Here is a 16,083-nt window from a genome sequence, read left to right as displayed (position 1 = left end):
CATATATTATTAACACTAAAGGCAAGTAATACTTAACAGTTACTATAGTAGTATAGAATATCAATTATAGTGCAACTTAAGTCACAGCACTGCCTACCACATATGCTTCTCTCGCTCAGCGGCAGCTACGTGGACTGATTCACTGAGTGCAGGTAATAGCGCTCCAACTCATCACGGCAAGGCGCTTCAAGGTGCAAATTTAGTAACAACAAAAGGACATCTTTCAAGTTGTTCATTTTTTAATCCGCACTTCATCTCTCTTTTTTCGCATCTTTTTTTTTTTTCATTTTACAGTGGCATAGTTGAAAAATGAATATTCAATACTGTGAAAAAAAGCAAACCTCACACATCCCCCATAAAAAGCAAATTAATTACAGCAATTTAAATCTGTACAAAATGAGTTATTTATAACATCATACTGAACTAACAAAATAACATGTATGAGCATTGGCAATGTGGTTCAATGTCTTTGATACAGTGATTATATACAGTGAGGGGATGTTTGATTCACCAATGCCTAAACATGTCATTAGTACTGTTTGCAGCAAACTCAAAGGCCATAACGGTGATCCTTGTATTGTTCTTTTATGAGAACTTACAGAAATAAAAATGGAAAAGTTAATGTCAGACAACTACTTCATAATAACAGCAATAATATCAATCAATATAGTATCATATAAGAAAGTCAATCAGCCATAATAATAATAAATACATATATTTTTACCCAGATTTTTTTTTGTAACATTTTAAGCATTTCATTAGAATCCCTGTTTGAAGAAATCTTCAAAAATGTGAAAACGCTGTCCTCGAAGTGACTGGAACTCATATGACCTGAAATTAAAGGCTATAACCAGAGTTTTTCTTCCTTTTACTAAAATTGAATACTTACATATTATTTACATGCCTTCGGGCAAAACAAAATTGGAAAGAAATGGAAAAACATGAAAGATCTGTGAAGTACCGTTAAATGCTGTATATGCTAATATACAAACTGCAATGTGTCAGGGATCCCAAGATTCAACAATATTGGTCACTAATATTCACGTTAGCAAAGTATTTTACAGCAATATCCACACATTTAGCATAGTTGTTCAATAAAACTCAACATAAATAATGAACCGACACAAGGTTCCACTCATTCAGTTTGGATATTACAACAAATCGCCAACAAAAAGGAAACGTTTTTCATCCACAACAATAACTGCGATTGAACTGAAGTCTTCTTCACATGTCTGACACCATCTCTCCATCTAGACTCATATTGAATCCTGAGACAAAAAGCAGTTGATGTTTTTTCCCCTCTGTAATAGTCCTCAGACTTTGTGCTTTAATTTTCTAACTTGTTCTTTGTTGGTTATAAATCAACAGTGTAACAAAAAGGGAAAAAAAAAAATCAGTGCAGGAATATACAGACAATGCTAAGAGGGCGATTATTTCATCTCGAGACAATCACTCAGATTGTGCTTCTGCTTTGTGTTTGTTAAAGTATCTGATCTGTTTTAAGATGCTCTAAACGTGTGCGGCATGTCTGAGGAGGGTTAGCTCCGGGAAACATCCAAGCCAATCATGTATAATCCTTAAAAACTGATGTATTTAACATATTTTGCTCCTACAGAAAAACCTTTTCAAATGCTGAGAGTTGAGTTGGAGAACAAAATTACTGTTGTTACTTCTGAATTTTAAAAATCTGCAAAAGGTTGTATAACAGGTAACGTAAGAAAGAGTAGAGAAAAATACAGGCAATGAAAGAAATGCAGAAGAATGTACAGCATTTAGGCACAGAAAAACTGAAAAGGACATAATCCAATTGTACATGGATTATATTACAAAAGACGAAGGCTATTTTGTTAGTGAATGCTTTGAAAACAAGCATATCTAAGCATGATTGCTTTCTAAAAAAGACAGAACAATAAATTAAAAAAGACAATGCAGTGAGTCTGAGACAGCTTAAAATTGCACGTCTGCTGTCAAAGGTTGTCATGAAATGAAAGAAGTGAGGAAAAAGAAGTCTAAATAAAGTACTCTTTCTTTTCTTCTGCATGCACATGGTTTCCTTCAGCATTGATGATGGCTGTGTCAGCGTCAGGGGCGTCCTCTGCTCCTTTGGCCTCGTGTGTTAGATATGTCCCTGCAGACATAAAAAGCAAGTTATCCACCAGCTAGAGAGTGCAAGACATATTCATTTACTGCAAACAAGCAAAGTGATATTCAGAGCAGTTCAGGAGACCTCTTTTACCTTTATGTCTGGCCAGATATCGTCCAAGGACTATTATCAAACACAAGGTGATGAAGACCACGACTGCAACAACTCCGCCGATTAAAGCGTGGTCAGGTCCATGCTGTCCTAAAGCATTAGGATCTGAAACACAACAGATAGAGAGAGGAGATGAGAAAAAGTGGAGGAATGATAACTTAACAACTGGAAGCTTCTACTGTCAATGCAGCTGTAGGTGTTTATTAAACAGCATTAAAGGTATTTTGCTGCAAATAACCTGAAAAAATCCAGATGTTGCTTTTACACTTGTGAACAAAGCACAAGAGTAGCAGATGAGCTTCTGTCAGATTTAGAACAACCTGAAACGACTGCTTTGAAGTACCTGAACAGTTGTTAAAAAAAGAAAAAAAGTAATCTTAGGAAATACCACAAATCTCTATACAATTAAAAAGCTTGGCATTATCCTCCTTTTTTCTGTCTTTCATGTTTCTGTTTTCCTAGCACTACTTTCATAATGCTCAGGACTAGGTTTTTAAATAAGCATTATTTAACACTGTGCATCCTCTGGGCAGAAAGCAGACAGAGGGTTTCCCAGGCAGGAGCATGCCTTTGTGCCGGTCCTGTGATAAACTGTGAGTGGCTGTGTCTTTACTGTGCACCTTGTGTGCTCTCATTATCTCAGGCTGATGAATGGTTATGGCTTGTGCTCGGTTTTCCAAAGTGACCCTGGGAAATGATTGCGGCGATGTTTCTACAAACCTTGTTATACTCTGCTGGTAACGAATGCAACCCTCATTTTTAAAATCCCAGCGTGCGGGACGTTCAAAAAAAAAAGAGGGATGAAGCTGTGCAACATGCAGTTTATTAAACTCCATGCAGAATAGACCACCACGATTGTTTCATCAACTCACAAGCAGGCACTGCAAACTCTGAATTTTCTTTTTTTTTTTTAATCTGAATTAACTGAATTTGGTTGCATGTTAATGGATAGAATGATCTGTACAGCACTGTCAGCAAGGAGCATAAGGAATCTTTTATATCACACTTGGCTGGTGCATTTTTAACAGAATTTGGTACTGATTGTGTAGATACAGTAGTTACTGCTCTGGAACAAACTAAAATAAAGCAGCATAAAAGATAAGATAGGATGTAAGTTGCTACATTCAACAACAAAAGGTCATTTCAAGAGCACACAGGGACAAGAGTAATTTCGTCGGTCATATTTTGCCTGATCTGATGTTCAGTTACATTAAGAGAGATAAGTTGTTTTAATCATGTTGCATTAATTAGACACAATCCCACTCAAAATGTCTTACAAAGAAAAATAACTAAATTCCTGCAAACAGAAATTCTGCACTTAGATCAAATCTACAAATAATGGTGAACAAATACTTTTCAAGAGCTCTGTGATCAGATATTTGAAAGATAATTTTTGACTTTGATTTACTGTAACCACAGGATCATATACATAGATACTGTCACAAATACAATCTTCAGCAGAGGTCCTTTGAGAACCATCTATTTCAGTGGCAAAGACAAAGCAAAATAGAAACATATTGTGTGATGACTTATGCAGCCTGTGACATGGCTGGAGAGAAAACGACTGAGCGAGCATCCATGCATGGTGATGATTTGGCTCATGCTGGGTGAGGCCGTGATGTGTCTTGACCCAGAGCCAGATCCAGATCACACACTCTAAATCTGGCTTGAAATGATCATCTACTGGGATATTTACCTGTTGTAGGCCCTGGAAAGTCTTTGGCTGTTGCCATGGTTGAAGACAGTGACAGCAGTAAGGGAAGACGAGGGGAACAACACCGTGATAAAAAAGGTGACCACAAAGTTCAAAGGAAAACACAAAGAGATTTCCATGGTTCTGGTTTACTTGACAGTGTGCAGGTATGCACAGCTTGCTGTCACATGAGCCAAATACATGCCTAACTGGACTTGCTATAAATGTTGATTTAGAGAGCAGCACAAGAAAGTTGTATACGTATAGAGTTAGTGCGTAGTTTCTTAATTGGTCAAATACTATCTCACTAACCTCCACAAGTATTCAGATGGTTTGGGTATTTTAAGTTAACTGGTACCTGTTTAATAATTCGTCTACATTGGAGCATATTGCTCTTTTTTTCCTGCTTATACATTACAAATAAAATTCTACTACCCAGGACTCTTTATGGCAGGCATATGCAGAATATTTGAGAGACAAATATGTCAAAACCTGTGCCAAAAACCCAAACCATCTGAATGCATAGAGCAGTAGAGATACATGGAAAAACAAATTCTTTTGTACTGCGTGCCATTGTGTTAATACTGAGGGAACTTGAATCTGCTTTAAACGTTCAAACATCACCTAAATGTTTTAAATCATACACACACATTGTGTTTGTGTGTGTGTGGCTGTGTGATTAATATTCTGGTTACTATATAAGGCTCCTTATCCCTCCTTTTTTAGCACATGCTGTCATTACACATTCTTGCCAGTTTTAAGCTGTTCCACTGACCAAAAATTGCATTTGCAAAGGTACTGCCAGGGGATAAATATGGAGCAAATACTTTACAAGGAAGAAAATATTAGTCAAAGTTAAAAACGATGTGTTTTTGCAGGAACATAATATAACCTTTGTTTGTTTACAAGAAAATTTAATCGGCACCTTTAATGCGAGTTATTACCAAAACAAAGCACAGCCTAAGTCTAAGTAATGTTTGCAGTTTCTCATCCAACAAACTTGTTTTTTCTTTTAATGCAGCCATGTTTTACCTGCAGACAGCTCTTGTGCTTCAGTATGTCAAAGTCATAATACACAAACACTGCAACAGTAATTCCATTAGGAGAGACAGAGTGAAATAGTGACATGAAGCATGTGGTTTTGCTGAACATTGTTATTAATTATCATTAAGATAATTGCATGTGTTCATTTTCAGCCCAAGAACAAAAGTATGAACACTGTCATGTTTCCTGTTTGGACTTTTATGTATGCAGTGGTTTACCAGCAGTAACTCCACAATGGGGTTTGTTATTTTTACAATATCTGCATAACATCAGCTATCAATAACAGAATTAATCACATGCAGTAATAAAAATGATCCATATGTAACAGCGTTGTTAGAAAAAAACAAACAAATAGAAAGTGAAAAGGATACTGAATTCATCAAATGAAACAATGTTACTTTCTAGCTCAAAGCCTGGTTTTGAGCTCATCAATCATCAGCCGTGTGTTCATTGTCACGTTTGTGAGTGCGTGGAGCACGGGGGAGGCGGGGCCACGCAGCGGGTGCAAGTGAACGCAACTGTGACTGCCTATGCTTAATGTGGCAATGTAGGCATTAGAAGACTGCAAGGATTGAGGCTAGAGAGGGAGGCACGAAGGCGATGACGTCTGCTAAGCAAAAATAGGAACAACTGGAAGCGAAAACAAACCACTCTGAGGAGCACAGGCGTCGGTGTGAGAAACTGACAGGACAGTCACACAGCCCCGGTGATTTACTGTGTGTGGCTGGTGCAGCTTAATTCATGACTTTACTTCACCTTAGTAAATACAAGCGAAAAGAAGAAGAAAACAATGAACTGACGTTAAAATACAAGGGCTGCACAATGAATCAAGCTCTGAATCAGTAAAGTCTTTCAGCAGTATCACCCCGTAAAAGATGAGTCACGCATGAAGGAGTCGAAGGACTTTTACATCTGTTAAAATTTCAAGCAACTGATGATTGGCTGGTAAATAGAGCACACACAGGAAAAGTGAAACTTACAATGTGTCATGCTTGTTGAGGTGAAAATGTACAATCAATCACAATGAAATGTGAGAGAAACAGGCATGAGTGAGTCTGCAGCTTCACAGATGTATGCAGACTCTATTTAATTAAACTAGTATCTGTTACTACCGCTCTGTCATCTAATACAGTGTTTCTTTTTCTTTATTTAATGCAGTATATTAAAGGATATAATTGCAGTCTGTGATATATTGCTTCAGACCGATGACATTTATGGCTTCTCATCTCTCTTGTCATTAGCAAATTAGGTTTAGAGGCTGAGACGATCCAAAGAGACCTGGTAAGTATCCAGCCAGACACATTGTAGCCCTGAAAAATGACTGTCATCATCGGTGGAAATGAGCCCGTCTCACACATCTTTTTACCTGCTCAACTCAATTTCTCAATCCTCCCTACCAGAACCTTTGTATTTAGTAAAAGATGGATGCTGAGGGTTATCGCATCTGTTATTTCCTAAGCCAGTATTACAAAAGCTAGAAACCCTCTGGGTATGTATAATTCTAAACACCTGGGTTAGTTCAACAAATTTCTCTTTTTTCTGGTTTGAAATAAATAAAAAAAACATCTTATGCGAGGAAGGAAACCTTAGATCAGCACATGGTGTCTAGATATGACAGGGTGATACAGTGATCTACACTAGGCTGGCATCACTGCCTACCCCTGTTCAATGAACATGCTGAAAGGAGAGAACAAGATAACAAAAGCTGAAAAGACCAATGTGTCATCCTTTTCTTTTCATATTTCCCAATGAAGAGCTTTCTTTTTCCCCAAAGCCTTTGCTTTTAAAAATCACACAGAAAAGCTGCCGTACATCCACTAACTGCTCGGGAGTTGAATAAGTCTGTGCTGCGATAAGTCGTTCACAAACAAACTACAATCTCCAGTGGCACTGTTTAGCTGGCAAAAGTGGAAACAAATAAATCCATGTTGAATTGCAATATTCTGCTCTTGTTTCTGCCTTTTTTATTTTTTTATTTTTGGCCGTATTTGATAAATGTTACAAACATGCGCTGCAGAGGCCTTAACGAACCATTTTCTGGACCATGTCGTCTTTATTCTCTCAACCCCTTCACTGTCTCAGGATTAACTTATCTCTCCTCCAGGCTGTACTTGGAAGCTAAATTCTGCATCCTTAACACTTTTTTTCTGTTTCCTCACAGGAAGAGTCCAGAAGCTAAACCCACGCCGTGATAAGTAGTGAGGAAAACTGTGTTATCCTGCATAGTGCCAAGGCGAAATTTGAAAGTGGATTCTTGAGTACATGGAGTGGAAAACTGCATGACTACAGATCTCTGTGCTGCACGATATGTATTATTCTTATAAAGAAAATATATATTTGAACTGCAAATTGATGATATTTAAACAGACTTAACTTATCATTCTTATTATGCCACCTTTGTGTCAAATAATACCGTTTAGCTGTTGCAAGTCACAATCTACTCTCTTCTGCACCATCTTTTATTGCTAATTGGCAGAAATATAAAACCCCCATATAGCAAGTTTTTTTCTTATATAATAATAAATATTTTATCTCATTTACTACAAACACATGTCTCACTTTAGAGCTGTCTCACAAACTAAAAAGCCAACATGCTGATGAGGATGTGCAGGTTGTCATTTGAAGACGGTGTGTCATCTGCGAATGACAACTGATGATCCAGATGGAAGCAGAATGTAAAGTGTCGTGTTGACCTTATACATCAGTGTGTTTTCACATAATTAAATTTCCTTCTCTGTTGTGAGCTACCATCAGTTTTCTAATGAAATATACAGACATCTTAGCTGAGCAACTTTGGTGAGTCATTTTATTCATGGTTGTAGACTTAATGGCCATGTTAGAATACACTGAAATCATTGAACCCAATGGCTGTGTTGAATGTTAAAACTGTATATTTGCCAGCCATTATATCGCCAACATATGTTGCAGTAGTAATAGTAGTTAAAACGTGTGGTTAAAGTGTCTGAAATATTAAAACCAATTTAATCTAGATGGCATTCAAATTAATGCCAAACATTATTCAGGGAAATCTGATTTTTATTTATTTATTTATTTATTTATTTTTGATGAAAAAGATCTGAAACATGTTTACCCATTTATGCTTATCCAAATATCCATTCATTAAGTCTATCTGCTTATCGTTCAAAGAGATGTGTGGGTGTGGAGACCTTGATAGCTGAAATTCATAAATTATTAATCAATGACTGTTAAATGATTGAAGTGAAGTTACCTTCCCATAAACTCCTTACCTAAAGTGTCTCCACTTTGAACAACTGATTATCTGATATTGCAAAGATGATCAATTTATTGATTTCCCTGTATTGAAAAATCGTTCATATTTAAAACAGGTTGTTTTCAACAGTTACAGTTACCAGTTGACTCTCGCTTTTTTGACATGGACGGGTTTGTATTTTTGTGATGAACACCATCTGCCTTTGAGTTTGAACACAACTGCCTGCAAAGCTTTGTAAGCAGCAACAAAGGGAAATGATAAAGCATAACAAAAAAAGCCCTTACTGAAGTACCCACCATATACAAACAGTATGTATTCAGCACTACTGGACCCCAGATGGTTGCTGGCCTCACACCGGTATGTGCCATTGTCTGTCTTGTTTAGCGTAGTGATGGTAAGTTCCCTTCCCTCCACAATCATACGCTCAATGTCTGGCAGCTCTCCTCCATCTTTAGACCACTCCACTGGCTCAGGTCTGGGAAAGAATTTGAGAAAATGTATTTAACTGCAACTGAATAAACTGCTGTGATAAAAAAACAAAAAAACAATAACAAACCATAATGAATTTGATTTCACTTCAATTCATTTTCACAAGTCATCTCAAGGCACAAAACAAATTACATTTAGGTGCAATTTGCACTATTTGTGCTGATATGAAATTGAAGTTGTAAATGCTTTTCAACTTACATTGGGTTGCCTATGGAAACACACTCCAGTTTGAAGTATTGGCCTTCCTGTGGGATGATGAGTGAATGTGTGATCTCCAGATGGGGAGCATCTGCAAAGAGGAGACAAAAAAAGAAACACAAAAAAGTGGTTCTAACACAAAATGCAACAGTAGTTAGCTCTGTGCCTACTGAGCAGCTCTTAGCTATAGCCCATATCACTATTCTGTTTAGGCACTAATCCCTTACCTGCAAGATAATCCCATATTAATCCAGAACAAATGCAAGACTAAACCTGGACACATAACTGTAATCTCAATCCATGTATTTCGCTAATCTAAGCAATGCTAATCTACCCAGTTTTACAGGCTATGACCCCACTCACAGTGGACCTCCAGGACCTCGGTTGTCATGTAGGGTTTGGACAAAGACACATGCTCCACACTGCAGGTGTAGGCAACGCCGTCATCCCGCTTGTCCACCTGGAACTGAAGGCTACTCCTCACTGTGAATGACTTTCCTGTAGCGTTCACCTCCTTAGTGCCTGTGGGGAATCAGAATATGAACCAGGGTGAAATGTACTTGTGAATTATTTATAGTTTTGGGGAGCAGTTCTAGCTTTTGAGCAAGACTTTTACAGGAAAATTATTTTGGAGAAAGAAGCAGAGCAAAACAAAAATCATCTTGTAAATCTGAAAAACTGTGAAAAAAAAAGAAAGAAATTTATTTCAAGATGTTGCTCTTCTGACATAGACAGCTGCAGTGTTGTTGTTGTTGTTTTTCTCTGCATCTCCTTTGAGGGAAAGAATCCTTAGCCTTTGAAAGTCAAGTCAAAGTAGAGTGAATAGTGAAGGGAGAGCAATATGAGAGTTGACTCGGTTGGTTGGGTGTGTTTGCTCCTCTAGGACCATCTCTCAGACATCCCAGCCAACACAAACAGGCATGCTCCCCCCTTCAGTAGTATGTGATAGATTTCCATAGTTTTAGTGACACTTCTTCTTTCTTTCTTTCTTTTTTGTCTTTTGTCATACCAAAACATTCGCCTTCAACTTATCTCAATTTGTTTTCATTTTTCCCCTGCCCTGTGATGTTGTCCTCATTAAGCTATGCCTTTTAACTTGTAATTGAAAGCCTTTCATTGCCGTTTGTGGCTACTCTCTTGTCAGCACTTAGTGTGGCACCTAGAATCTGCTGTACAAGGCTATTGGATCTAAACAAGACATTAGTTGACAATGGCCTCAGAAGGACTTTTCTTTGGAGATGCTCCCCCACTCACCCCTACCTCCTTGCATCCTCCTCACATTACATACTTCCAACCATCTCCCCCTGGACTGCCTGCCATCCACAGCAAACCAGAGTCAATCAATACATATGTGTGTGCTCACTCAGCTCCTTCAGAAACACACACCTACACACTGATATTGGTCTATTAAACACTAAAAGCTCCTTTCAGTGAAACCCAGATTACCCGTAGCATCATCATTTTGGGTTAATCTATTCTGTTTGTGCCACACTACTCCATTTTTCATGAAATGGTCTGACAAAATCCTAATGTACTGCAGAGTAGCCTACAAATGTTAAAAAGTCAAACTTCAAAACTGAAATTAATAACGCTAAGAATAAGAATGCAAAGCACAGAGCAACAGAGTGCATCATAAATGTCAAGATTTTGAAAAAAAAAATAAATCCAAGCATCACATAGGATTTGAGCAAAGAGGAAAGTCGGAGGCCTTACATTTGAGAGTCAGATGCCTTGGATTTTGCCCTGGAGTACAGGAGGGGAAAGGGAAGCGCCTCTGTGGCATTAAGCACAAATCTCTCCAGCTTTTTCTCTCATTCGTCAAGTCGCCTACAGCATCAGGGTTGCAACAGAGGAACTGTCAGTCTCTTTTAAGGCGGCTGCTAGCATTGCCAGAGAACACGCTAAGGTAGCTTTCGTAAGAATGGGAATGTGCCCAATTGTGCTTGCTTTGAACAAGTACCCCAAGAGGCCAGTAAAGCTGTATTCAGGCAACTGGAGGCACTCCTGTAAGCACCACCTCAGTGTCTGTTTTAACAAGAAAGTGTGTCGGTGACAGGATTCTGGTGTTTTTCTCTGACCTTAACTGATTTGCTGAGGTATATCTTGGAAAATTAAAGGCAGATGAACCTTGAACTTGGACTGATTTTGTCTTTTACTCTGTGACTACTTTTCTCTATTTAATTGCTAATGAAGTAATTTATAGTACTAACTCAAATTCAGCTTTTTTGGGGGGCTTTTGGAGTCATCATTTTATTTTGGTGTTTTCCTTTCTTCATTCTCATTCATTCTCCAAAATACTTCTTTCACTTCACTGTCACAGCTGTAATAGAGGCCTGAGATGACCAGGTATTCTTGTCTCTCCAGCAACTCCCTCCAGTTCCTTCGGAGGGAGCTAGTGAGTCTCAGGCTAGCTGGGAGTTCTAATCCCTTCTGCACGTCTCACATTGTCCCTGGGGCCTCCACCCAAGTGGCTATTCCCGATCCAAGTACTTTCTTGGATCCGAGCCTTGTTGTAGCAGAAAGGCTTGTGTGGTCTAGTGATCCTCAGTAGTGGGTTGTTGGGAAATGTTCTTGGTGGTGTCTCCCATGACACACAGGCCTGGGGCCAATATATAGACTTAGACAAACTTTAGTAAACCTTTAAATAAAGGAAGAATTTAAACTTTGACCTTGCCTAGAACAGATAAACTGTGACATTCCTCCAGAGCCAAATGCTTGCTACCTGAGTTACCCATTTTGCTCAAGCTTAGGATAGCAGTAAATAAGCCCCAACAATGGAAATGTAGAGAAGCCATGTGTGCCCACCAACCAGAAGTAACATGTCCTTTTTTTCGTATACATTATATTCATTGACACTACACAGTTTAATACCCACTGATTGATTACGTGTTTGTAATGTAATTTCACCTTACAAACTCTGTGTGGAGTTTGGATGTTCTCCCTGTGCCTGTGTTGATTCCGTTATCATGCTCTGGCTTCCTCTTGCAGTCCAAAGACAAGCATGTTAGGTCAACTGGTGATTCTAAATTGGAGTAGGTGTGCGTTGGTGTCACTGAACTTCCTGTCTTAGGTGTAGTCTACACAAGTAGTGCTCCATGACAGCTGAGTCTGTTCTGTACTGGATTATCTCGGTGTAAATAAGTGTATAATGTGGCTGCACTACTGGATCAAAGATCAATCAACAATTGGCCAAACATGAGCATTCATCCATCCATCTGTACATCTAACCAAATTCAAATTCAAATTCAAATTTTATTTGTCACACACACACAACCATACACAGTATGACATGGGGGTGAAATGCTTGTAGCTGTACAATGCCTGACCATTAAATGACAGAAGAAAAGTTTTACAATATTTACAATTTACTACAAAAATTTACAAATTAACTTAGGAATTTACAGTAAAGAATGTGCAAATAGCAGAAGAGATTATAAAGATAAGGATTATAAATTATAGGAATTATAGGATTATAGGAAATGTGTGGTGGTGCGTGTGGTGACGTGTGTGAGAGTCCAGTCTTATAGTGACGTGTTTGGGAGAGTCCAGTCCTACACCTGGTTCAGGGCCCGAATAGCCTGGGGGAAGAAGCTCCTCCTCATTCTCTCTGTTTTGGCCTTAAGGGAGCGGAAGCGCTTCCCAGACCTCAACAGTGAGAAGAGTCCATTGTTGGGATGGGAGAGGTCCATCATAATCTTCCTAGCTTTGGACTTGCACCGCTTGGTGTAGATGGACAGCAGGTCAGGGAGCTCTGATTGAATGATGCGTTCTGCCGAGCGCACCACCCTTTGCAGATCTCGTCTGTCCTGCTTGGTGCTGTTCCCAAACCAGGTGCAGATGTTTGACATCAGGACGCTCTCGATGGTGCAGGAGTAGAAGTTCTTGAGCACCTTCAGTGGCAGATGGAAGTCTCTAAGTCTTCTGAGGAAGAAGAGACGCTGACGGGCTTTCTTAACCAGGGTGTTGATGTGACAGGACCATGACAGGTCCTGAGTGATGTGGACACCCAGGTATCGGAAACTGTCCACTCTCTCCACTGGCGTGCCACTGATGATGAGGGGTTTGTAATTCCTCGCCTGCTTTGTAGTGAAGTCAACGATCAGCTCCTTAGTCTTGCTGACGTTTAGGAGGAGGTTATTCTCCTGGCACCAGGTCTCCAGGTTCCTAATCTCCTCCAGGTAGGCCGTCTCGATGTTGTCGGAGATCAGGCCCACAACAGCAGTGTCGTCAGCAAACTTGACAATGGAGGTGGTGTCGGATGTGGCTACACAGTCATAAGTGTACAGTGAGTACAGCAGGGGGCTTAAAACACAGCCCTGAGGCACTCCAGTGCTGAGTGAGATGGAGGGGGAGACTTGTTTTCCTACCCTCACTGATTGGGGTCTGTCTGTGAGGAAGTTGAGGATCCACTGACACAGTGATGAGCTGAGTCCTAGATCCGTCAACTTGGTGAAAAGCTTAGAGGGAATTATTGTGTTGAATGCTGAACTGTAGTCCACGAACAGCATCCTAACATAATTCCCTCTGCCAGTGTCCAGGTGACTCAGGGATGTGTGGAGCAGGTGAGATATGGCATCGTCTGTGGAACGATTAGTCCGGTAAGCAAACTGAAGTGAGTCGATGGTGGGAGGAAGTGAAGAAGTGATGTGATCTCTCATCAGTCTTTCAAAACACTTCATCACAATTGAAGTCAGTGCTACTGGACGGTAGTCATTGTGGCAAGCGGGCTGTTGTTTCTTTGGAACAGGGACATTAATGGACTGTTTGAAGCACGTGGGAATCACAGCTTGGGCCAGGGAGAGGTTGAAGATCTCCGTGAACACCGGTGCTAGTTGATCAGCGCAGGCTCTAAGGACCCGGCCAGGGATTGCATCTGGTCCTGCTGCCTTCCTGGTGTTCACCCTCCTGAAGGTGTTCCTCACGGCATGCTCTGTGATGACGAATGCATTTTCTTCACTGGTGCACTCCGAGCGCGCGCAGCCATTTGTTGTTTTAATTGCTGCGGCGTCGAAGCGAGCATAAAACGTGTTCAGCTCATCAGCCAGTGAAGCATCTGCATTCATCATTGAAGATGATGAATGCTGAGTTAGGGTGAAATTAAGTTATAAAATTTATAGTTAAAATGCACAAATAACAAATACTGGCCACAAATCAGTCTGTAGTGATTGTTGGTTTTACTTTTAATACTTTTACTAATTACATTCCTTTTACAGATTATTTTGTCACACTGTGTGCAAGACATGCGCTAAAAATATTATTAGGTAGTTTATATATTGATGCATTCAGCTATTTAGTGAATAGCACAGAACATATAGACAGAATATAGGTAGTCTTACAAGAGGAGGAGTGAGACAGTAGCTGGAAATTGGCTGGGAAGGGCACTGCAGCCGGCTGACAGCCAGTGATCCTCTAGCTCAGAGTGTAAATTCTGAGTGACTGGGAATGTGAGGGTGTTATGCTGTATTTTGGTTCCACCACACAACTGGGATAATTAGCTAAGGAGCTCTGTCTTTAAATGAGATTTTAATCTAATCTAATATCATAAGTGATTAAAAATGTAAAAACACCAATTAATATTAAAATTGGGGCAAAAAAAAATGTAGCCTGTTCTCAAGTCATCTCTCTTTAGATGGGTAGGTATACGTACTATATCCTTTTACATTCTGACGAGCAGAGATGGGCAGCAACACATTACAAGTAATCTGATTACTTTTTCGAGTAATGAGTAATGTAAGGGATTACTACTTCAAAAAGTAATTAGATTACTGTTACTTTCCCGTAAGCACACTGCATTACTGCGTTACTAAACCGTTGTGATTTTGTTTGTGAGAGAGTCTCATGACAGTGACGTAAGCACATGTGACGTTAAAAAGTAAACTTCAAATCTGAGCAAGCACCTAGCAAGCCGCCACGGGAATGTGAAATTCACAGAGAAACCCCCGGAATTCTCCACTGACATGACCGCTGCAAACCTCCATCGGCCCCACTCCTGCTAAACAGGTGAAAATAGCTTTAAGAGCGACAGGATTTTATTTGTTTTTTGCTGTGTTTTACTTGGGTCTATTTGAAAGAGTGAGTGTGAACACAAAACATTATTTTATTTTATATGCTGGAATATGCAGAAAATAGGTTTAAATGTTAAAGAATTTCTTCAAGTCAAAGACTGTTGCATATAATTATATTTTTGCTTAATGCAATGTGCATAAAATTAAAAGAGGCTTTTCATTCGATTCAATTTTATATGATGGATTATCCATAAAAAATAGAATTGGGCTGAAAGGTCTATTGCTTTATTACGTATTCAGGCTGTATATCATGTTTTTGAAAAGTAACTAAGTAATTAATTACTTTTGAAAATAAGTAATCAGTAAAGTAAGAGGACTAATCTTTTGGAGAAGCAATCAGTAATTAGTAATTAACTTGACCAACACTGGTAATGAGTAAAAAAGCAGTCAGGTCTAATGTTGGACTTAAGGAAAAGCACTGAAAATAACTCTAAACACTTTTCTTAAAACGTATCTTACTTTAGGCAGTGAGACACTGGCTATATAGGAAACATATTTCAGTATATGAAGCGACACACAGCCTTGATGGCCACAGGTATTAAAAAAATGGTAACTGCTTCCTTGTCAGAGCTCTTGTGAGATAATTGTGAGAGGAATGGGGAAAGTAGAGGAAAGGGGACAAAATGAATAAATAAATGACTAAAGGTGAAACTGGTATGATAGATATACATTTCACTGTGTACTACTGGGATGTCAGCTTTTGTCAGTAAGACGATAGCACAATTATACAAATATATCCCTGATACCACAAGAAGGCTAGAAATTGCAATCCCTGCTCTTTCCTACAGTAACCGCTGCTGCAGACACTGTTTATATACTAAGAAAGGTATATGGATAAGAAATGAGTAAAACTTGCTCAACAAGAAGTGAGCACTAATTTAAAATAGAGGACAGAAATGTATTGTCGAACTGTACTGTAGGATAGCTGGACAATTTAAGTGTCTAATATGCCAAATAGAAAATTTCAATTTATCTCAAACCGCTGTGGAAAAAGGATAACTTTATGTATGCAAAGAGAGTAACAGTGGGTGGGTTTTTTTCTCAATAGATTACAATTTGAAGTCTAGCTGTCATTCAGCGACACAAGTAACTTGTATGACTCTATACT

The 16,083-nt window shown here is 39.1% G+C and overlaps 1 protein-coding gene across 4 annotated transcripts in view; it reads right to left on the bottom strand.

Annotated features, from left to right (window-relative positions):
• Positions 1-227: 227 nt before the first annotated feature.
• LOC309687506 (cell adhesion molecule 2-like) overlaps positions 228-16,083 on the bottom strand; it is a 156,814-nt gene continuing 140,958 nt past the window's right edge. For all 4 annotated transcript variants that reach the window (XM_082502527.1, XM_082502528.1, XM_082502529.1 and 1 more), the window contains 5 exons: positions 9,274-9,432; positions 8,911-9,001; positions 8,520-8,698; positions 2,237-2,359; positions 228-2,128 (listed from right to left, as the gene is read on the bottom strand). In XM_082502527.1, the coding sequence (XP_082358653.1) occupies positions 2,010-2,128; positions 2,237-2,359; positions 8,520-8,698; positions 8,911-9,001; positions 9,274-9,432 (671 nt within the window). In that variant the 3' untranslated portion in view covers positions 228-2,009. The remainder of the gene's footprint in view (positions 2,129-2,236; positions 2,360-8,519; positions 8,699-8,910; positions 9,002-9,273; positions 9,433-16,083) is intronic.

Source organism: Aulonocara stuartgranti (assembly GCF_965226115.1).
Source record: "Aulonocara stuartgranti genome assembly, chromosome: 14".
Classification (NCBI taxonomy): Eukaryota; Metazoa; Chordata; class Actinopteri; order Cichliformes; family Cichlidae; genus Aulonocara; species Aulonocara stuartgranti.
This window is presented reverse-complemented; position numbering and strand designations above follow the sequence as displayed.